This window comes from Leucoraja erinacea, chromosome 10, assembly GCF_028641065.1.
Source record: "Leucoraja erinacea ecotype New England chromosome 10, Leri_hhj_1, whole genome shotgun sequence".
In the NCBI taxonomy this organism is placed as follows: Eukaryota; Metazoa; Chordata; class Chondrichthyes; order Rajiformes; family Rajidae; genus Leucoraja; species Leucoraja erinaceus.
Window position 1 is genome coordinate 28,998,957 of NC_073386.1, and position 25,081 is coordinate 29,024,037.

The 25,081-nt window shown below is 41.1% G+C and overlaps 1 protein-coding gene across 6 annotated transcripts in view; it reads right to left on the minus strand.

Annotated features, from left to right (window-relative positions):
• patj (PATJ crumbs cell polarity complex component) overlaps nt 1-25,081 on the minus strand; it is a 215,784-nt gene that overhangs the window by 60,279 nt on the left and 130,424 nt on the right. For all 6 annotated transcript variants that reach the window (XM_055641833.1, XM_055641832.1, XM_055641829.1 and 3 more), the window contains one exon: nt 2,844-3,040. In XM_055641833.1, the coding sequence (XP_055497808.1) occupies nt 2,844-3,040 (197 nt within the window). The remainder of the gene's footprint in view (nt 1-2,843; nt 3,041-25,081) is intronic.

Below are 25,081 nucleotides of genomic sequence, written 5' to 3' on the forward strand. Positions count from 1 at the left end.
GACACAGGTACAGTACATTGATGTTGCTCTGTTTCTTCTACAGTCCTTGCAAGCCTGCAACCCAACAGCCTCCGCAAACACCATGAACCACTTGCAGAGCCGCCACCCCTCACAGTGCCAGAGACACAGGCCTGACCCTGGCGTCCCCTGCAACTGCAATCCCCCCACCCCCAACCAGTGTCCCAGCACAGCAGCCCCACCCCATACACTAGAGACAAGTCAGTGTGCAGGATAGAACCAGGTCACCAGAGTACCCAAAGAAAACCCACGTGACCACACGGTCAGGATCGAAACTGGTTCCCCAACACCGTGAGACAGCGGCTCCACCAGCAACTCAGAGAACCCACCCAACCCACATAAACCAACCAAACCACAAACCTTCATGTTTCCGCAGGTAGACGAGTGATAGATAACGTGGGAGGAAACCCAAGCATCTTGAGGAAACCCCCGCCTCCACAGGCAACACTCAAGGCCAGGATCAAAATTGAGCCTCTTGCATTGTCAGGTAGCAACCCTACCGCGGTGTCACTGAATCGCCCCAAGGTATTCTGTGTTTTGTACCCTTTATTGTTTATTGTGTAGTGTATGTTTGTTGACTGTTTTTCTCTTAGTGCTGTATATTTCTGGTTATAGTGGACAATCAGTAATAACGGACACCATCTCCCCCTTGTAGTCTGTTTTAGCAAAGGTTTACTCTATATATAAATATGAGAGGTATAGATAGGGTGGATAGTCGGAGTGGAGATACATGAAACTGCAGATACATGAGACAGCTGGAAACATGAGCAAAGCCAAGTGCTAGAGGAACTTAATGGGCCAGGCAGCATCTGGAGAGGGATTAGACAGAACATGTTTCAGGCAAGCCCCTTCTGATAGTCTAAATCTTTTTCCCATGATGGAAATGTCAAATACTAGAGGGCATGAATTTAAGATGAGAGAGGAAGTTTAAAGAAGATTTGCAAGGCAAGTTTTGTTTGTAAACAAGAGTTGTAGGTGGCTGGAAAATGCTGTCAGGGGAGGTGGTGGAAGCATATAGGATAGCATTTAGATAGGCAGATGAACAAGCATCGGATGGTGGGATATAGACCATGTGCAAGCAGATGGAATTATTTTAATTGGCATCATGGTTGGCGCAGACATTGTGGGCCAAAGGGCCTGTTCCTGCCTTGTACTGTTCTATATTTTATGTATGTTCTATACTATTTGTATTTGCTTTTCAAAATAAACCCACGCAAATAAGTGAGTAACAGTTAAGTGAGGAGCAAATAGTAGGCAGAAATGTAATTATTCTCAGATGCCAAATCTCATGAGGACCGTTGCAGGTAGTCAGGGTCAGCAAAATCCATATCCAATTACTGTACCTCCATTATATGAGAACTGTTACATTGGGAACACTTTTCATCGTAATGACTGGTTAGAATAAGCTTGTTGAGCAGAAGAAAATTGTATTTGTCTCTGTGTCAAGACTACATATGAAATGTGCATGCACTGTCAAGCATTCTGAACTGAATTTATTTTATTAATATCCAAATATTGGATGAAGCTAACAAACAGAAAACAGATTTACAGTATATGGCTGAATTGAATTGTAATCTTCTGGTGTCAAGAACACTGGCTTCAACTATAACAGATGGATATGTTCTTTCACATAATTGGAATATAGATCACACCAAAACTATATTCTCAGAGTATACCCCAGTGAATGTCAGTATCAGTCGGTCATGATATAGTTTTAGTAAGGCGTCAACCATCAGAGATTTATAATTTGAATGGCCCATGATTATGTTTTCACTGCAGTAATAATTAAAATAGGTTTCCTTCTTTATTCAGTTAACATCTAGATGGAAACATTATGAACTTTTTTTTACAAAATGTAATGAGCATCACAAGACTTCATAGAAACATAGAAAATAGGTGCAGGAGGAGGCCATTCGGCCCTTCGAGCCAGCACCACCATTCATTGTGATCATGGCTGATCGTCTCCAATCAATGCCTGCCTTCTCCCCATATCCCTTGGTTCTACCAGCCCCTAGAGCTCTATCCAACTCTCTCTTAAATCCATCCAGTGATTTGGCCTCCACTGCCCTCTGTGGCAGGGAATTCCACAATCTGACAACTCTCTGGGTGAAAAAATGGCCTCCCCTTTATTCTAAGATTGTGGCCCCTGGTTCTGGACTCGCCCAACAATGGGAACATTTTTCCTGCATCTAGCCTGTCCAGTCCTTTTATAATTTTATATGTTTCTATAAGATCCCCCTCATCCTTCTAAACTCCCCTTGTGGCCCCTTGTTTTTGCCACCAAAGTTCACTTTCATTAGTAGCACTATTTATTTCCTTTTATTTTTGTGAAAATTTACAAAGGCATCATTGTCCATCTCTTCAAGCAGGCACAGCGGCATTGGATGAACACGAGATGTGGGGGACACAGCATCAGCTGGAATAAATTATTTAATCATTTCCCCCCCCACTTTTGTTTCAAATGGTTAGTAGGCAGGATAATATAAACCAATATTACATCATATAATAAACCAATAGAATAACTAATTATAAAAGTAATGAGAACATCTTCAGCCTGAACTGTTTCTCCCCTCACAGTTGCTAACTGACCATCTAGGTATTTTGAGGATTAAGTTTTATTCCATAATTCCAGGATCGTCTGTAATTTGCTTACATGTTGATATTTTGAGTTCGATTCCGAACATGAACATGAAAAGATCAAGAAGGAATAGCCACAGAAAAAAAGTCAAAAGTTCTAACTTCATGCATTCAATAAAGTGGCAGGTAAATGCCCTAAATATTGAAAGGGGAGCACATGATCTACATTATCTAAATTAATTACTTACTTCCAAAAGTTCATCTCCAATCTTTACTCTCCCGTCTTTGCCTGCAGGACCTTCGGGATTAATGCCAACTACAAAGATACTCATACGAGACCTGTCCTTGTTGCCAGCAAGACTGAGTCCCAAACCATTCTTGTCTTTATCAAGCTCGATGATGTGTAGATCTCCTGGCAGATCTCCATATTTTAGCCTGATCTTTTCTGAAAAAGGACAACATACAAATGATTAAGATACAAACAATGCTTCAGCAATGAGTATAAAATAGAGGAGTGATGAGAAAATTGAAGTATGCAGTCAAAGAATGTGTAAAAGCATTGAATACAGTTCAGGTTACGGGGCAGGAACCATTCGGATGCTGCTGCTGAACTGTTTCAAAACCCACTTAACTTCAGCTGCTTCCTTAGTGACCTTCCTTCTAGCAATTCAAAATTGGTTCTGTTCATTGATGATGAGACGGCATTCAATAGCAATTGTAGGTACATAGTAAATGAAGTAGCATATGTCTGCATTCAATAAGGCAAGTTGATATTTGGGCACGGCTGTGAGTTGATAAGTAACATTTGAGTCACACATGTGAGGCAATTACCATCTCCAATTAGAGGGACTCTAAACATCTACCACTGGCATTTATTAGAGACACCAACCTGGCTGCTCAACACCCGGCTTAAGATCTAACTATTCCTTTGGTTTATTTATGTTTCATTCGCAAAAAGATTTACTGGCATTCCTATCACCACACCATACACTGACATTATCCAGAAAGTTATCATTGACCAGGTACTGAGTAGAAGTCTAAAGACTGTGACTACAAGAGCGGGTCAGTGACTGGTATCCTGTGGCAAGTGACTTGTCTGAATCTACAAAGCTTTGCCAACATTTTGACTTCCATTATCCACAATGTAATTTAGCAACATTGTTGTTGTCTTTGCCATATTTTCTTTGATTTACAAATATCACCTTTCCTTTTGTTCTGTACATAAGGGCTCAAATCCTTTTCATATTCTTAATAGACAAGATTGAAGTTTCTCAAGGTTGCAGCTATTCCCAAGTGTAAACATTCAAGTATCATCTTAACACATGCTTCTGTTAGACTACTTCAGTTCAATAAGTGCTAATTGAACTCTAGAAAATTAAGACCCCTGGAAAATCAAGAGGGAATATTGAGATTTGAATAAAATGCAATCAAAAAATAAACTTTATGAGGTTCTGTATTCATATATTCTACTTTAAACCAAACCATGAAAAAACAGATCAAGTCTGAAGAAGGGTCTCGACCCAAAATATCACCTATTCCTTTTCTCCAGGAATGCTGTCTGATCCACTGAGCGACTTCTCCTTTTTGTGTCTATCATGAATTCTACATCACATATTTGATTTGTTCAAATATCACTGAAGATTTAGCATTCATAGATACATTGCATCAACAGTTTGTATTATCATTGATTTACAATGACAATTGATGGATTCTCACCATTAGAATTCAGGACTCAATAGTGAATTCAATAATTTCAGGTAACAAGCCTTTTGCTTTTTATGTAAGAACTCCCCAGTTCAGTTCTAAAACAAGGTCACCCGTAACTTAAACTCAGTTTTTTCTCATGGCACATGCTACCTGATTTGCTGAGCATTTCAAGTACCGGTATCATCTTTTATTTCAGATCTCCAGCAAGTGTGATGTTCTGCATAATTGCCCTGTTGCAGCACTCTTCCCTCTTTACATTCTTTCAGACAGGTCAGATATGGTCAACAAGCATTTATCACCCTCTCTTGATGGCATCATTTAAACCATCTGGATAAGCACTGTTGATTTTTTAAATTCTTTCCACCCACCCCCCAGCTATCCCTTCCACCACTCAACGTCTCTGCAACTTGAAACATACTTGTTTTCTTACTTGTTTAAGAAGGAACTGCAGATGCTGGAAAATCGAATGTAGACAAAAATGCTGGAGAAACTCAGCGGGTGCAGCAGCATCTATGGAGCGAAGGAAATAGGCAACGTTTCGGGCCGAAACCCCTCTTCTACCTTGTTTTCTTACTTCTTCAATTCTGATGATGCACCACCATCCTGTTCTCCGAGATGCTGCCCGACCTGCTAAGAATCTCCAGCTTTTACTATTTTTGTTGCAAATTGAGAGAATCTGCATTCTATTTTGTTTTTCAATCTGCTCTCACTTACACATGTTTCATATCAAACTATTCCCCTTCCATTCTTGGCATCTCCATCTCCATCAAAGCGGATAGGTTAGCGACTAGTTTTGTTAAGCCGATAAGCTCCCATAACAATCTCCATTAATCACCTCCCACCTCTTTCTAGTAAGGACTTCATTGCATTCTCCCAGTTTCTCCACTGTATCTGTTTTGACATTAAAACTTCCCACCGTATTGCCCTTGTGATGTCATTGCCTTCTCCACAACCATAGCTCACAGGGCTCATCTATGTCTTCCACTTCTGCTCTCAATCCTCTTTACTAGCCAGAACAAGGGCATCCCTTGTTTTCATCTTCCACTCCGCCAACTTTTATACTGAATTGACCATCCTTTGTAATTTGCACCACCTTCAGTGAGATACAATCACAAGATACATTTTCTCTCCACTCTCCCCTTGTAGCATCCCCGCTATTCGTTGGTTCAGTCATTTAAAGCAACCTTCCCTTTACACATGCTGATATTTGCAGTAATAGCTACCTTGACAACTCGGGTCTCCATTCTAAAACAGACATTCTCTTTGTCCCTTCCCTCTTTCGGCAACTTAAACCATACTTGCTTTCTCACTTTTCGGTTCTGATTTAAGATAAAACTTCTGATATAAGGGGCATTTATCTGAAATACTGACTCCGTATCCCTCACTACAGATGCTGCCTGACCTGCGGTGTGCTTCAAGTATTTTATGTAGGTGCGTATACTTATAGGTATAATAATCTCAGGGTATGATGGCATGTGCTACTGTAAATAAGAGTTTAAATCCCACAACAGTTTAAAAACGGAGCGCAGGGCTTTGTTCCACAGAGGCCCAGGAGCAATTGGAGCAGCCACTCTGCAACGTCCCAGCACACTTCAAAAGAAGTGGTCTGGAGGAAGCCGCTGATTGGTGGAAGCGGACTAGAGGAAGCAGCTGATTGGGAGCAACCCCAGGTTTGTATTTCTGCTTTCTGGTTAAGGGTACAGTGAGTTAAGGGTACAGTGAGTTAAGGGTACAGTGAGTTAAGGGCACAGTGAGTTAAGGGCGTGCAGTGCTTTTTAATAAAGGTACAGTTTAAAGGATTAAGATTTTTATTGTGGGAGTGAATTGATTTAATTTGGGGGTAAACCATGTCAGTTGAGATCGGCCCCATGGTTTACTCATCCTGCAACATAGATAGATAGATAGATAGATAGATAGATAGATAGATAGATAGATAGATAGCCTTTATTGTCATTCAGACCGAAGTCTGAACAAAATTGCAGCAGTCATACATATAATACAATAAAAACAACAATAAACACATATTAACATCCACCACAGTGAGTCCACCCAGCATCTCCTCACTGTGATGGAGGCAAAAGTCTTAGGTCTGCAGTCTCTTCCCTCCTCTTCTCCCTCTGCGCTGAGGCGATACCCCCCGGGCGATGATAAAAACAGTCCTCAAACATCGCGGCCCGAGGTTGTTGAAGCTGCCGCCCACCAGTCCTGCAGACGCAGCCGCTGGCCCACGGCCGAATACCGGACTCAGGCCACCACCGCCAGAACACCGTCCCAGCCACTCTCACATGAGTACTGCACCGTCTTCAGCCTCGGGCTGGGCCGCCCCGACATGGGCGCCGAACCTCCCCCGTACCGGGCCGCCCCGACATGGGCGTCGCTTCTTCCCCGGGCCGGGCCGTCCCGACTTGTGCGTCGTTTCTCCCTCGGGCCGGGCTGTCCCGACTTGGGCGTCGCTTCTTCCCTCGGGCCGGACTTGGGCGTCGCTTCTCCCTCGGGCCGGGCCGCCCCGACATGGGCGCCGAACCTCCCTCGGGCTGCGAGCACCGCACCTCCCCGAGCTCGGCCGCTCCAACGGGAGCCTCATTCCACCCTCGGGCTGGCCGCCCTCACGGGAGCGTCCCAACCTCTTCTAGACCTGAGCCGGACCACCCTCACCGGAGCGAGCTCAGGGCGAGTCCTGACGGGCTCTGCCTCCGGAGCCTCGAGATCGTCAGCACCATTAGGCCTCAGCGCAGACGGAGGCAGAGAAGGGGAATACGACAAAAAGGTCGCATTCCCCCACAGTGAGAGACTGCAAACCCCGTTTCAACCCCCCCCCCCCCCACCCAAAACACAAACTAAAAACCAAAAACTAGACTAACCAAAACAAAATAAACAACACAAAAAACACAAAAGAAACGGGACTGCCGGTAAACCGCTGCAGCCAGAGCCACGCCGCCACTCCGAAGCATGTGGGAGATCAGGGCTATGGTCGGTGTCCCTGGTGACTACGTGTGCAGGAAGTGTGTCCAGCTGCAGCTCCTGGCAGACCGCATTGAACGTTTGGAGCTGCGGTTGGATTCATACTGGAGCATCCACGATGCTGAGAAAGTCGTGAATAGCACGTACAGTGAGTTGGCCACACCGCAGGTAAAAGTTAAATGGACAGAATGGGAACGGGTGGCCACTAGCCAGCGTAGCAGTAGGCAGGTAGTGCAGGAGTCCCCTGCGGTCATCTCCCTCCTAAACAGATATACCATTTTGGATACTGAGGGGGGAGATGGCTCATCAGGGGAAGGCAGCAGCAGCCAAGTTCATGGCACCGTGGGTGGCTCTGCGGCACAGGAGGGGAGGAAAAAGAGTGGAAGGGCAATAGTAATAGGGGATTCAATTGTAAGGGGAATGGAGAGGCGTTTCTGCGGCCGCAAACGAGACTCCAGGATGGTATGTTGCCTCCCTGGTGCAAGGGTCAGGGATGTCACTGAGCGGCTGCAGAACATTCTGGAGGGGGAGGGTGAACAGCCAGTTGTCGTGGTGCACATTGGCACCAACGATATAGGTAAAAAATGGGATGAGGTCCTACAAGGTGAATTTAGGGAGCTAGAAGATAAACTTACAAGTAGAACCTCAAAGGTAATAATCTCTGGATTACTATCAGTGCCACATGCACTGAAGGAGAAATAGGAGGATATTGCAGATGAATACATGGCTTGAAAAATGGTGCAAGGGGGAGGGATTCAAATGTCTAGGGCATTGGAACCAGTTCTGGGGGAGGTGGGACCAGTACAAACAGGACGGTCTGCACCTGGGCTGGAATGGAACCAATGTCCTTGGGGGAGTGTTTGCTAGTGCTGTCGGGGAGGATTTAAACTAATGTGGCAGGGGGATGGGAGCATGAGCAAAGTGACAGACTGGTGTAAAATGAGGATAGAAGCAATAGGTAGCAAGGTGAAAAGTGAAAAGTAAAAGTGGCAGGCAGACAAATCCAGGGCAAAAATCAAAAAGGGCCACTTTTCAACATAATTATATAAGGGGTAAGAGTGTTGTAAAAACAAGCCTAAAGGCTTTGTGTCAATGCAAGGAGCATTCGTAATAAGGCGGATGAGTTGAATGAAATGCAGATAGTAATGAATGAAAGCATATGATATAGTTGGTGTGATCACGGAAACATGGCTGCAGGCTTATGTGTTGATTGTGTCCTAGGCTGGGAGCTGAACATCCAGGCTTTGATTGATTCAATATTCAGGGGTAGGGATAGAAAGGCAATGCAAGGAGCATTCGAAAAGGCGGAGGAGTGAATGTGGATAGTAATTAATGAATATGATATAGTTCATGCTGGTTAGGCTGGGAGCTGAGGGATTTCAACGCAATAGACAAAAGGGAAGGACATTAGCTTGGAGGATGGGGAATCGATATGGGTAGAGCTGCGAAACACTAAGGGGCAGAAATCGTTAGTGGGAGTTGTGTACAGGCCACCTAACAGTAGTAGTGGAGTTGGGGATGCCATCAAACAGGAAATTAGAAATAGGTGCAACTAAGGTTAAACAGTTCAATCTACATATAGATTGGGTGAATCAAATTGGCAGGGGTGCTGAGGAAGAGGATTTCTTGGAATGTATGCGGGATAGTTTTCTAAACCAACATGGAGAGGAACCAACGAGAGAGCAGGCTACTCTAGACTGGGTATTGAGTAATGAGGAAGGATTAGTTAGCAGTCTTGTTGTGCGTGGCCCCTTGACAAGAGTGATCATAATATGGTTGAGTTCTTCAATAGGATGGAGAGTGACATGGTTAATTCAGAAACAAGGGTTCTGAACTTAAAGAAAGGTAACTTTGAGGGTATGAGACGTGAATTGGCCAAGATAGACTGGCAATTGATTCTTAAACGTTTGATGGTGGATATGCAATGGAAGGTATTTATAGACTGCATGGATGAACTACAACTATTGTTCATCCCAGTTTGGCAAAAGAATAAATCAGGGAAGGTAGTGCATCCGTGGATAACAAGGGAAATCAGGGATAGTATCAAAACAAAAGATGAAGCATACAAATTAGCCAGAAAAAGCAGCCTACCAGAGGACTGGGAGAAATTCAGAGTCCAGCAGAGGAGGACAAAGGGCTTAATTAAGAAAGGAAAAATAGATTATGAAATAAAACTGGCAGGGAACATAAAAACTGATTGCAAAAGTTTTTATAGATAAGTAAAGAGAAAAAGATTAGTTAAAACAAATGTAGGTCCCTTGCAGTCAGAAACAGGTGAATTGATCACGGAGAACAAGGACATGGCAGATCAATTGAATAACTACTTTGGTTCTGTCTTACTAAGGAAGACATAAATAATCTGCTGAGTAACTGAGTGAAATGCAGGTTAGTCGGGAAGTGGTGTTAGGTAAATTGAATGGATTGAAGGCCGATAAATCCCCAGGGCCAGATAGGCTGCATCCCAGAGTACTTAAGGAAGTAGCCGCAGAAATAGTGGATGCATTAGTGATATGTTTTCACATGGAAGAGTGATCTAAATCACAAGAGCCATGAGTCCTGGGAAATTTGTCCAGTTGGATCCAAACTTCACATCGGTCGGTGGGGCGCTGTGAGTCGGCTGCCCTGCCAGCAGCGTGTTCGTTATTTTGACTTTTTTTGTTTTTTTTAGTGTGTCTAAATTTTAGTTTAGGTGTCTCTTGGTGTGTCTTGTGTGGGGGGTGGTGAGGGAGGGGGGAACCGCTTTTGGTCGCCTCCTCGACCGAGAGACGACTTTTTCCATGTCGCCTACCTCGCGGCCTAACAACATCGATTGGAACGGCCTTTCCTGGAGTCGGGCTTCAGAGCTTCAGAGCTTCAGCCGCAGTCTCCGGTAGGCAAAGTGCCGATTTGGGTACTCCAAGCCGGGGATTGTGTTTGACCGTCCCGACTTCGGAGGTTTGATCATCCCGACGAGAGAGCCTGTACATCGGGCTGTCCGTAGCGGTGACTACGGAGGGTTTATGGGCCCGACCACGGATGAACAAAGGAGGAGGACTGACTGAACTTTGTTGCCTTCCACCACAGTGAAGAATACTGTGGTGGAAGTTTGTGTTAAATTCTATTGTGTATTGTGCGTTCTTTTTAAGTGTATTGCTGCTGGCAAATTCATTTCACTGCAGCATCGGGTGCATGTGACAAATAAAATTGACTGTGACTTTGACATCGTAACAGGAGGCAGAGGTTTTGTGAATATAGGAAGTACAGATTAGAGGAAGATTGAGGATATAAGAGACGGATGCATAGTTTCCGCCGAAACCATTGACAATTCCTTGATTAAAGTCAAATGGTAGAAAAGGTTTAAGAGGCACTTGCTTTCCTTACCTGGGAAGGCAAGAGCAAATAACATAGTATAACTATGTAATATATTACTGAGGCCACAGCTGGAGTATTGTGTGTAGTTCCAGTCAAGACACTGTCAGAAGGATGAGGATGCAAAGGATATTCACCAGCATGTTGCCTGCGATGAAATATTTCAGCTAAGAGGATAGAGTGGACAGGTTGGGTGTGTTTTCCTTGACAAAATCATAAGCCATAAGTAGGATTGACAGTGAAAAGATTTTCCCTGAACAGAGGCATCTAGATCCAGAGAGCACAGGTCTGAGGTAATAGAAACATAGAAACATAGAAATTAGGTGCAGGAGTAGGCCATTCGGCCCTTCGAGCCTGCACCGCCATTCAATATGATCATGGCTGATCTTCCAACTCAGTATCCTGTACCTGCCTTCTCTCCATACCCCCTGATCTCTTTAGCCACAAGGGCCATATCTAACTCTCTCTTAAATCTGAACGTGAGGCAGCTGTGCCACTGTTTACTGGCGCCCTCCCCTAATTTCTGATTTACTGGTGCCATCCCCTAAATCCCAATTTAATGGTGTCCCCCCCTGATTCACCATTTAATGCTGCGCTCCCTAATTCCCCATTTATTAGTGCCCTCCCCTAATTCCCCATTTATTAGTGCCCTCCCCTAATTCCCCATTTATTAGTGCCCTCCCCATTTACTGAGACTTGCTCGTTTTGCACTGGGCTCGCAGCTTGTGCGCCCGGCTCATAGTTTGCAGACGAGGTTCGCAGCTTTCGAGGCAGGCTCGCACTTTTTGCACCAGGCTCGCAAAGGTAACACCAGAATCGCAATTTTCGCAAAAGCTCGCACTTTTCGTATCAGGCTGGCATTTATCGCAGACGGCTTGACTTTTCGCACCAGTCTCGCACTTTTCGCACCAGGTTCACACTTTTTTGCGGAACGCTCGCAGTTTTCGTACCAGGATCACAGTTTTCGCACCAGACTACCTCTAAGCCCCTCTGAACCCGTTTAAACCCCCTGTAAATCCCTCTAAACCGCTCCAAATCCATCTGAACCGGTCTGAACCCCCTCTAAACACATCTGAATCCTTCTAATCCCCTCAAAGCCACTCTGAACACCTCTGAACCCTTCTGAACCGCTCTAACTAATTCTAAAACCCTCTAAATCCCTCTAAACAACTCTAAACACCTCAAAACCCCTCTGAACATATCGAGACCCCTGTGAACCCATGTGAACCCCTCCCCCCACTAAACCACACTAAACCCCTCTAATCCCATCTAAATCTCTCTAAACCCCTCGAAACACCTGAAACCCCTCTAAACAACTGTGAACTCCTCCAACCTAATTTAAACCCCTCTAAAAGCATCTAAATCTCTCTGAAGACAACTGAACCCCTATAGAAACATAGAAACATAGAACATAGGTGGAGGAGTAGGCCATTCGGCCCTTCGAGCCTGCACCGCCATTCGATATGATCATGGCTGATCATCCAACTCAGTATTCCATCCCAGCCTTCTCTCCATACCCCTTGATCCCATTAGCCTCAAGGGCCACATCTAAACCCCTCTAAACCACTCTAATCCGCTCTAAACCCCTCTAAACCCACCTGAACGCCCCTGAACCCGTCTAAACTCCTCGAAACCCCGAAATCTCTCTGAGCAATCTATAAACACCCATAACCCTCTCTAAACCCTTCTAACCTCTGAAATCTCTACAAGCATCTACAAACACATATAACCCTCTCTAAACCTCTCTAACCTCCACTAAACCCCTCTAGACACCTCAAAACCCTCCAAACCCCCTCTAAACTCCTCTAATTGCCTCGATAATGGGTAAGAGATTTAGATGGGATTTGAGGAAGATTGTTTTTTATCCACATGGTGATTGAAGTCTGGAATGCAATGCCTGGAGGATTGAGGTAGAGATTTGCACAGTATTTAGGTCAAAATTTACAGGCCCATGATTAGTCTCGATCAGTAATTGCTGGTTAGGTTGGTGACTCTACCAACTCTATTAAATTGGCAGGTTACGGGAGACTCCAAAATAATCTGTAGATTTGAAATGAAATTATGTACAGGTGCTAAATATATAATAAAAAATGTATGCTCCACAATCATTTAAACATGCTAAAAAAAATCTGAAATAAAAACAAAATACTGTTGTAATACTCAGTACTCAATCTAGTTAAAAGGCTTTAAAAAAAATAGAAAGCTAGCAGTGTTTAAGATAAAAACTGAACCATAAATGCAATGACGAACAGACCTCTGCATACCTATTTATACATTGGTAAAGACCTCAATTTTCTCCAACTAAATTGCAATTCGGAGCTGGTAGAATTCGGAGCTGCGTCTTCTGGACCTAACTCTCAGCTCATATTAACATATATTAAATTGCTTCCATAAGCAATGGTGAGGTATTCATATTACATTTTTCTATATCAGTTTAAAATGTATTTTATATTAAAATGTATTTTTTATTTGCTGCAGCCACTGAATTGAATCAGAATGATGGTTTAGGTCAGTCTAATTGATAGAAGGCACTAGATGACAGATACCTAATCTTGTAGTAATCAGTGCCTGTCAGCTTTCCCTGTGACCTACTGACTTTACAATGGTGTTAGGATCTGGAAATAAATTAAAGTGTTACATTGACGAGGTTCAAGACTGTCTCAAAGTGGTAACATCAGATATCATTTAATGATTTCAGCAATAACAATAGCACAATAAACATAGCAGCTTGATATTGAGAATGCAATTATGGCCTAAAGATCTCATCCACTTTTGTTATTTTGTGGGTGTCATTCTATTATATAAAAAAAGGTAGAGAAATATACTGTAACAAATAGCCTAATCTAAGTTATCCAAGATAGAGCTCTCAATGCTATTGTTTTCCTTAGCATCATCAGTAGTAAACAACTATGCATAGCTTGCAGCCGAACAGTCATACTATGTATTTGGAATAATTAACTCCCCAAGTTGCTAAACAACAAAGTAATCCCTTAGGATGAAAAGAACTAATTGAAGTGATGGTTGAACCGCCCTCTTTCTGACAGTCACAATGACAAATGTTGAGTCACCAGCTCATGAAACCACCATTGAGGTTGTACAAAATATTACAAATGCTGAATTAAGCTCAGAACTTCAACTACAATAATTATTATAAAATACAGAAGTTAGCAGGTAGGGAAATGCTAGAATTTGGTACCAGGACATGAGAAAATCATAGTGCGACTGAGTAGAGTCAACATGAATTTATCAAAGGGAAATCATGTGTGCAAGACCATTAGTAACTTTTGAAGGCATGTAGGGCTGGGATAAACAAGTAAATGATGTGGCTTTCAACTCGATGGTTTGAACATTGGATTCTCCAACTTCAAGTAAGTCTGCAGATGGCACTAAAGTTAGTGGTATCGTCGACAGTGATGAAGGCTATCCAGGATTATAATGGGATTTTGACAATTGGGCCAATGGGCCAAGGAATAGCAGAAGGCATTTAATTTAGATAAATGTGAGGTATTGCAGTTTGGTTGGACAAAACAGGGCAAGACTTGAAGAGTAAATGTTAAGATCCTAGGAATAGTTATCGAACAGACAGGTCTAAGTATGCAGTACATGTTTCCATGAAGACGGCAACTCAGATGGACAGGGTGGGAAAGGCCTTCATCGGTCAAGGTATGAGTACAGGAGTTCAAACATAATAAAACAGCTGTACAAAATTATTTAAGGCACCAATTGGAGTACGGCATGCAGTTCTTGTTGCCCTATTATAAGGATTGCATTAAACAGGAAAGGGTACAACAAAAAAAGATTTAGGGGGATATTACTGCGTTTAAATCATAAAGCGAAGCTGGATAGGCTAGGTCGTTTTTCGCTGGAGGGTAGGAAGCTTACGGGATGACCTTATAGAGTATGCAAAATTATGAGGGGCATAGATACAGTGAAGAGCAGCCATCTTTTTCTCGGGGTAGGGGGATCATGAACTAGACAGCATAAGTTTAAGATGATAGGGAATAGATTTAAAAGGGACCTGAGGGGTAACTTTTTCCACAGAGGATGTTGTGTATATGAAATAAGATACCAGAGGAATAGATAGAGCCAGGTACAATGACACTTACAAGAGAGTTGAACAGGTTCATGGTTAGGAAAAGTCTTGAGTGATATGGAGTAGGCACAGACATATGGGAATAGCTCAATTAGGCAACTTGGTCAGCATGGACATGTTGAGCTGAAGGGCCTGTTTCTGTGCTGTACAGCTATGTGAATAAGTAATTTAAATTTATTACTGGCATGTTTATGTCAGTAATATTGCCTATTTATCTCTTTTGTATCGATTGCATTGCTTTATTTCTTACTGATCCACCTTACCAGCCCATATTGGATTAACTTTCATCACTGGGTTCATGAGATTGGGGGTCAATACATTTAATGGATTGAGGACTGATTATCAAATAGAAACCAGACAGCAGGAATAAACAGGTTGTTTAAGATGCCCTCCCATACCCAGAGAGGTTCCACAAAAACATTGAAGAAGGGTTTCGGCCTGAAACGTTGCCTATTCCCTTCGCTCCATAGATGCTGCTGCACCCGCTGAGTTTCTCCAGCTTTTTTGTGTACCCACAAAAACATTGCTTGAATCTCATATATTTATAATCTATATCAAATACTTAGATAAGGTGACACAATTGGCTTCCTGGGTAGTCCCATTTGCTTGTATTTGTCTAATTTCCCTCTAAACCCTTCGTATCCATTGATCTACTTAACCCCCGTGATTGACAGAGACCTGCTCGGTTTCTTGGACATCTGTTCTCACCCCATCTCGCTCCGACAAAACAGTGTTTCCCTAGTCCTCACCCTTTATTAGCAATGTTACAACATTTTGAGATTTAAAAAATCAAGTCTGTAATTTATCCCGTCAGATAAAGCATAAAAAGAAGTTTAATTTGACACCTAATTCACTTTCATATCTTCAGTGTTAAAAAAGTTATGGCCATTTTCATACTCGGAAATTAGCATCTTGTTCCCTATTGCTTTTTCATTCTTAACATAAAAAGCTGTGATTGAGAACAGTCAAAAGCCCACAACTTTCTTAAAAATTAAAAGAACTGAATTTTTTTTCTTCATTTATTATAGATTGAAGCATTCTGAAACAAATATGAAACAATCTTACTTAGATTACTTGAAATTTAAGGATATAATTAGTTAGTTACCTAATTGTAGCTAATTACAAAATTCAATTACTAGATCTAAACATCTATCCATTTCTTAAGAATAGATTAACATTTTTAAATCGCCTAAGTGTCCAAATAACATTCACACAAGAATTCACAATATAACATAATGTTTAAATCTCATTGTCATGGGTTTATAGGCCAAATGGAAGGAATTTAATGTTTTATACCTGTAAATTAATGGCCATTTAGATCAGCTTGCGAGTGGGTTTTTCTGGAAGGCGATCAATTGGAATGTTGCGGTTGCGGTGGATTTAAACCCGTGTCGGCAAAAAAACACTGCCGGTTCGTTCGGGGAAAAAAAATCACCGTTTCGCAACTAAAAATGTGAATTAAATGCATCTTAAGAAACACTATTATACATAAAAATAAACTACTTTCTTTTACCTGTCCCCTACATAAAATCTGGCCCCGTTGTCGGCGTTGACGGCTTCAGAAGCTGATTTTAAAATCACTCCAGCAATTAACTTGTCGGGCGAATATTTTTAAAAAACACACAGAACGGCCGTCGGAACGATTCTTCAACAAAAACTTGCACTCCAACAAAATATAATCCAGGACCAGGTCGGAGAAAACCACGTTTTAACCCCGCCCCCCCACACTAAAACGCGCCAAAATCGCGCACACGGCCAGTGGCAGAATTGCCACGCCGCTGAAGGTAAGTATTGTAACATACCTACCTTTATTCCACTATTCCAGGGGTGGGGAACCTGCGGCCTTCTAGGCCATTAAGTGCGGCCTTTTGAATGAATCCAAATTTTGTAGAACAAATCCTTTTATTTTTATTAATATGTTTTTGTTCGGCTTTTATTATTTTAATTTTTTTTAAATATATATTTTTATTATAAGCAGTGTACAAAAGTATAAACCACGGCACATGACATAATACATTTATTGTACAGCTTCCATTTTAATTTTAACAAAGATGAAATAGAAAAAGAGAGAAAGAGCAAGAAAGAAAGAAAGTGAAAGAGAAAGTGAATGTGTAAGAATAGAACCCCTAAACTACCAAATGAGTGTAATCAAAGAGTAAGTAAAAACTTAAAAAAAAAGACAAAAACGAAAGAAAGGAAAAAAACCCAAAAAGCATTGATATACCTGCTTCATTTCGCACCTCACCCATAACCCAGTCCGTAAATCGGTTTAATTCCGAAGTTGTGTTGCACCATACTATCCTTGTAATGAATCAATGAAAGGAATCCATATTTTTGAAAATTGCTCTGATTTTCCTGCAAGTCTCATATCTTCAAGATGTAGCGTCTCAGATCCACATTTTAAGAGTTGAGGGAGATGTACTTTTCCAAAATATAGTATACGTGTTTTCGCCATTATCAGGCCATAATTAAGGAAACGTCTTCGAAATATTGATAGCTCAAAGCAGGCTTCTGCTGCTCCGAAAATAATCAGTTCTGTATGGGGGTCCAGTTTTGTTTTGAATAATTTTGAGAAAATTTCAAAGATTCCTTTACAAATGTTATGGAGTTTTATGCAAGAGGCAAAGGAGTGTGTTATAGTTGCTTCTTGAGAGAGACATTTGTCGCAAATAGGAGATACATTTGAAAAAATCTTATTCAGTTTAGTCTTTGAGTAGTAGAGTCTGTGGAGTATTTTGAATTGGATTAAAATGTGTCTAACATTAATCGAACAATTATGCATATATAAGAGATATTTTTCCCATCTGTCTTTGGAGATTTTTAGGCCTAATTCTTCTTCCCATTCTCTTCTAATTACGTCTGATGATGAAATGTCTATATTTAGAAGGATATTGTACATGTATGATATTAGATTGTTTGACTGAGTTTCTATTCATACCTTCGTCTAATATATCTGGCAGCAGAGTTTGATAATCGTGGGTATATGTTTTCAAATAATCTCAAAATAGTCTCCAGGTCCGGACAGGATATTCCCTAGGACATTGAGGGAAGTTAGTGTAGAAATAGCAGGGGCTGACAGAAATAGTTCAAATGTCATTAGAAACGGGAATAGCGCCGGAGGATTGGCGTACTGCGCATGTTGTTCATTTGTTTAAAAAGGGGTCTAAGAGTAAACCTAGCAATTATAGGCCTGTTAGTTTGACGTCAGTGGTGGGCAAATTAATGGAAAGGATACTTAGAGATAATATATATTAGCATCTGGATAAACACAGTCTGATTAGGAACAGTCAACATGGATTTGTGCCTGGAAGGTCATGTTTGACTAATCTTCTTGAATTTTTTGAAGAGGTTACTCGGGAAATTGATGAGGGTAAAGCATCATGGATGTTGTATATATGGACTTCAGTAAGGCCTTTGACAAGGTTCCTCACGGAAGGTTGGTTAAGAAGGTTCAATTGTTGGGTATTAATGGTGGAGTAGCAAGATGGATTCAACAGTGGCTGAATGGGAGATGCCAGAGAGTAATGGTGGATGGTTGTTTGTCAGGTTGGAGGCCAGTGACTAGTGGGGTGCCACAGGGATCTGTGTTGGGTCCACTGTTGTTTGTCATGTACATCAATGATCTGGATGATGGTGTGGTAAATTGGATTAGTAAGTATGCAGATGATACTAAGATAGGTGGGGTTGTGGATAATGAAATAGATTTTCAAAGTCTAGAGAGAGATTTATGCCAGTTGGAAGAGTGGGCTGAAAGATGGCAGATGGAGTTTAATGCTGATAAGTGTGAGGTGCTACATCTTGGCAGGACAAATCAAAATAGGACGTACATGGTAAATGGTAGGGAATTGAAGAATACAGTTGAACAGAGGGATCTGGGAATAACCGTGCATAGTTCCTTGAAGGTGGAATCTCATATAGATAGGGTGGTAAAGAAAGCTTTTGGTATGCTAGCCTATATAAATCAGAGCATTTAAAAATAAATTGGATAGTTATATGGACGGGAAAGGAATGGAGGATTATGGTCTGAGCGCAGGTATATGGGATTAGGGGAGAATACGTGTTCGGCACGGACTAGAAGGGTCGAGATGGCCTGTTTCTGTGCTGTAATTGTTATATGGTTATATGGTTATATCTAAAATATTGATTACCTTTCAGACTATTTCGACTGTAATTTCTGGAATGATAGGTTTCCCATCTCGTACATATCTCCAACCTTTTTAATTCCTAGTCTTTCCCAATAAATATTTTTTTTATCTATAATAGATGGCTTGAACGACGGGTTATTAGCTATTGGTGAAAGAAAAGATAGATTTCTTAGTTTAAAAGTAGATTTTACTTGTATCCAAATTCGTAAAGTGCTGTGAATAATCGGATTTTTCACATATATTGTGTTCTTCAACTTTATTGGGGAGAGAAGGATCGCGCCTCTATTAAAAGGCGAGCAATCCTCTCTCTCCATTACTAACCAGTCTACCTGTTAGCATGCGTTATCCAGCCAGTAAATTGCATTTTTAATATTCGCTGCCCAACAGTAGTATAAAAAATTTGGGAGCGCCAATCCGCCCGTTTCTTTGGGTTTACATAGATGTCATTTATGAATTCTATGTGATTTATAATCCCAAATAAAATTTATAAATAAAGTTTATAATCTGGGAATCAAGATTTAAAAAAAAAATGTTAGGTAGGTATATCGGTATTGATTGAAATAAATAGAGAATTTGTGGGGGGAAAATCATTTTTATGGCATTTATTCTGCCTATTAGCGACATCGGAAGTGTTTTCCAGAATTGAATAAGAGCGTTTAATTTAGTAACTAAAGGCGGAAAGTTTGCATTGAATAAAGAATTATATTTTCTGGTTACTTGGATACCCAGATATTTAAATTTTTTGTAGCAATTCTAAAAGGGAATTTTAAAAGGTGTGTCGGCACTTGAGGTTTTATTGCCATAAAACCTCAAGTGCGGCCTTTTGAATGAATCCAAATTTTGTAGAACAAATCCTTTTATTTTTATTAATATGTTTTTGTACGGCTTTTATTATTTTTATTTTAATCTTAAAATGAACGTATTTGAAATACCAAAGAGTAAAAGAAGATTCAACTAAATAATCCTCCCCGACCGATGGCCACAATTAAAACATTAGTAAGTCATGAAGGTTATTTTATTGCCACAAAGAGTTACTCGCTTTGGGCACTCTTACGGGTAGAGCACGAGGAATAGATTTCTTCAACAACTTTCAAGATAAATGTTGTGAAGTATATCTAATTGAAGTTTCTTGGATGCAGCCTTATTAGATTTCAGCTAACTTAGTGCGGCATTCCGACATGAAAAGGTTCCACACCCCTGCACTATTCTCTACATTCAACACAATATGTTCATCATTTCCGCCATTTGCAATGAGATCACACCACCAGCCACATCGTCCTCATCCTTTCTGCCTTCCGCAGGGCCCACTCCCTCTGTGACTCCATCATCCGCTCATTCTTCCACCCCTGACCCTTTCCCTTGTAACCACAAGAGATGCAACATTTGGCTGTACCTTTTCTCTCACTACTATTCAGGGACCGGTCAACACTTCCTTTGGCTTCATTCACTTCCTCCAATAAAAGGTTTTGCTATGAAAAACTGCATATGTCCTGGTTATTCTAATTATTCTGTCTTCTATAGTTTCTCAAGTAGCCTCCCTTACAGTTTATTCAAAATACATTGATAAAAGTATTGTTGCAATTTTCTACTCTGAATTAGATGACATTTCATCAACTCTCTTCCAATGTCCACCTCTCCATCATTTGCACAGGATTACTGTTCCCTTCCCCAACTTCCCTAATCTGTTTCTGAGAAATTATTATTGACCATTCTAAATCTAGTGAATCTGTCAGCTGTCATGATCAAACTTCATTCTGATTTGCTTGCTGTAAAAACTATATTCCTTTCTTCCACTGTCTCCAGCAGTTTTTATGACAATGTCACCTTCCATATCCACAATATGCATTCCTTTACCTGCAACTAAGGATTCCGCAGTGTTCAGTTGACATGGGTCTTGGCCATGTCAGTTTCATTTTCTCCACCAGCTTTCACACTTCTCCAAAACCATGGTTGATTTCTTCTCTTCTACGTGATACACCTCATTCGTATTTATTCCACAATAATTCTCTTTCATTTATCGCACCTCCAAGGGAATGACATTACCAACACATTTTTCTTCAGTTTCGGCTGTCTGAACAGACCATTCCTTTCACAACACTCTAGTCAAGTCATCAATCATCCTATTTCCCATGGCACCACCAATGCAAGTGCAAAGACTGTGTTGCTTTGTGTTATGGCTCATCCTTGCATTGTCCCTAACAACAAATACATTTTTCAGGTAACACTGATTTATTTGCATTTCTTCCTGTTTAAATGTACTATTTTCCCCTCATGTGACCGCATTTTACATTGGGAAGCCCAAAGGCACAGTCGATGAACATTTGGCACAGCATACGCAAGGCCGACTAACCTTTTGGCCACCTGTCAACATTATTTCCCAGCCCATACCACACGATCCTTGAACTCCAAACCACTCCAATGAAAATTTGTAAAACAAAACCAGTCTTTCTTTCAGGGTTGTTATACTCATCGACAAAAACAGTTTCTTTTGTTTTGCGTCATTCCCTTTATCTCACCCTTTTGTCTTTACCTTAACATTCACATTTCCTTTTGTTATTTTGTTCCAATCACAGCATCCTAAACTTGATCTTTTCCCAATTCTGACCTATGGAGCAGTTTGATCACTTGAAAAAAAAAAATTCTGCAGTATTTATTTATTAATATGAATTTTAATATTTATTTGTTATTTTTCAGTTTACATTTTAATAGCATGTGTATGCTGAAATTTTACTTTGATAATATGTTGTTTTTACATCCTGGTTTGCTGTCGACGCAATTTCTTCGGTCTGGTGGTCTTCTGAGGCTCCTTGTTTACCTTCCTGGTCTGTGGATACCAGAGAGACTCCCATGAATGTGGTGAGACTGAAAACCAGATTGGAAGAGAGAAAATTACCACTTCCAGTTGTTGAAAGCTTGTTGGGCATTTACTTTATGATGAATGGCAAGTACCTTCTCTTCTTTGGCAACCTCAAACTTGTGGCCAATATTTGAATTTGAAAAGCTCTTAAGAATGATGGGCTATAATTATCTTCAATATAAATAGATTAGGAAATGGAAAAGGAAAAAAAATTCATGGACACCGTCTTGAATTGGTATCTAATGATGTCACATTGACAAAACTAGGAAAGGCATCGTTATTTAAGCCTACAAAGGATGAATTGAAATCAGGTATTCAAACTACAATGTCAAGAATAGTGCTTCACTTAATTGGGAAGTACAGTTAATACAGTGCATTCAGAAAGTATTTAGACCCCTTCACTTTTTCCACATTTTATGTTCCAGCCTTATTCTAAAATGGAATACATTTTGTTTTTAAATCATCAATCGACATACAATAACCCATAATAAAAAAGTGAAAACAGCTGTTTAGAAATTTTTGCAAAGTAATTCAAAAGATATAACGGAAATATCACATTTACATAAGTATTCAGACCCTTTACTCAGCACTTTGTTGAGGCACCTTTGGCAACGATTACAGCTTCAAGTCTTCTTGGGTATGACACTACAAGCTTGGCACACCTTTATTTGAGTAATTTCTCCCATTCTTCTCTGCAGATCCTCTCAAGCTCTGTCAGGTTGGATGGGGAGCGTTGATGCACAGCGATTTTCAGGTCCTTCCATAGATGTTCGATCGGGCTGGGCCACTAAAGGACATTCACAGACTTGCCACAAAGCCACTCCTGCGTTGTCTTGGCTGTGTGCTTAGGGTTGTTATCCTGTTGGACGGTGACCCTCCGCCCCAGTCTGAGGTCCAGAACGCTCTGGAGCAGGTTTTCATCAAGGATCTCTCTGTACTTTGCTCTGTTCATCTTTCCCTTGATCCTGACTAGTCTCCCAGTTCCTGCCGCTGAAAAACATCTCCACAGCATGATGTGCGACTACCATACTTCACCGTAGGTATGTTATTGGCCAGGTGATGAGCGGTGCCTAGTTTACTCCAGACGTGACGCTTCGCATTCAGGCCAAAGAGTTCAATCTTGGTTTCATCAGACCAGAGACTCTTGTTTCTCATGCCTTTTGGCAAACTCCAAGCGGGCTGTCATGTGCATTTTACTGAGGAGTGGCTTCCGTCCAGCCACTCTACCATAAAGGCCTGATTGGTGGAGTGCTGCAGATATAGTTGTCCTTCTGGAAGGTTCTCCCATCTTCACAGAGGAACTCTGGAGCTCTGTCAGAGTAACCATCGGGTTCTTGGTCACCTCCCTGACCAAGGCCCTTCTACCCCGATTGCTCAGTTTGGCCGGGCGGCCAGCTCTATGAAGAGTCCTGGTGGTTCCAAAGTTCTTCCATTTAAGAATGACAGAGGCCACTGTGCTCTTCGGGACCTACAATGCTGCAGAAATTGTTTCATACCCTTCCCCAGATCTGTGTCTCGACGCAATCCAGTCTCGGAGGTCTACGGACAATTCCCTCGTCTTCATGGATTGGTTTTTGCTCTGATATACACTGTCAACTGTCACCTTATATAGACAGGTGTGTGCCTTACCAAATCATGTCCAATCAATTTAATTTGCCACCGGTGGACTCAAGTTATTGAAACATCTCAAGGATAATCAATGGAAACATGATGACTAAGCTCAAATTTGAGTGTCATAGCAAAGGGTCTGATTACTTATATAAATGCGATATTTCAGTTATTTATTTTTAATTACTTTGCAAACATTTCTAAACACCTGTTTTCGCTTCTTCATTCTGGGGCATTGTGTGTAGATTGATGAAGAATTTAATCCATTTTCAAATGCTGTAAAGTAACAAAATGTGGAAAAAGTGAAGGTGTCTGAATACTTTCTGAATGCACTGTATCTAGGAGGAATGTGTGAATTTATAAGATGCCAATCAGGCAGAATGTGCTACCTGTGTTAAGCTGTCAGTAGTTATTGCTGATTTCCATGCGCATCTTGGACAATCTGCACAACCGGAAATTGTGGTGGATAGTGGAATTCATACCATGAATTGAGAATATTGCATTAACAGGGGGATTTGTTATGCAATGGAATCTTATGGAAAGTCCAAAATCTGCATAATATACTTGTAAACAAAGACTAGCAGACCCCTATGCCAAATCTTGTATAAATCAGCAAGTGCTTCTGAATACCTCCGCTAGTAGAGCTGCTACCTCACAGTATTGATGGCTGAGGTTCCATTCTGACTTTGCCTTTTATCTTTGTGAAGTTTGCACTTTCTCCTTGTGACTACATGGGTTTCCTCGGGGTGCTTAAATTCCTCCCACATCCCAAATATGTGTAGGTTGGTTAATTGGCCTCAGTAACTTGCTCCTAATGTGTAGGTGTGGGTAGAATATGAGGGAGTTGATGAGAATGTGGTTTTGGCATAGGATTAGTGTAAATGTGTGATTGATGGTCAGCATAGACTCAGTGAGCCGAAAGACCCATTTCTATGAGGTATAGCTGCATTACTCTAAAACAACACTGTAAATGAAGAAATAGTTACCCAATGTTTGTGGCAGTCATCCCTCTATATTGAAATATATGGCAAAGCATTAATTACTCCAGTTACAATTTAGAGCAAGATATTTGCATCAGTTCCTTTGAGCACAACTGGAAATATATTGACAAACTACTGACAAATATCTAAAATTCCTAAGTCATAAAAAAATAAGATGACTACCAAATGGAGATATGTAATTAGTAAACTAATTTCAAAATAAATAAATGCAAGTTAGTATTCTGTGGTTCAGTCAACCAAGTATACATTAATATTATAGAGCAACCACCACCAAACCACCAACCACCAAACCACCAACCACCAACCACCAAAGGTTAATGAAGGAGATTGCTGGCAATACAAATGCATTCCAAGCACAGACCAATTTCAGCAGTGAAACAAGTCAGGTAACAAATGCTACTGAAACACTGTCGAAAACATCGGCACTGCTATTCCGATTATAAAAAATAGGCTTTTGGATAGGTGTAAAAAAATATTTAAGAGAATTATATAAAAACTGACAGTATATACTTATCAAATGATGATGGGCAACAATTTCAGAGTAACATCGAGAAGTGAACTGATAGTGGATTTTAAGGCAATATAAAGTATTGATCGAGTGGCCATAAGTGCTTCCAGTGATGGGAAAAATCTAAAACTGCAGTCATCGAACTAGACTTTCAACCCACCGAGTCCATACTAACAATCAGGTACCCACTTACACCATTTTATTTCCCTCCCCATCCTCATCAGTTCCCTCCAGATTCTACCACTCATTTGCATTGGA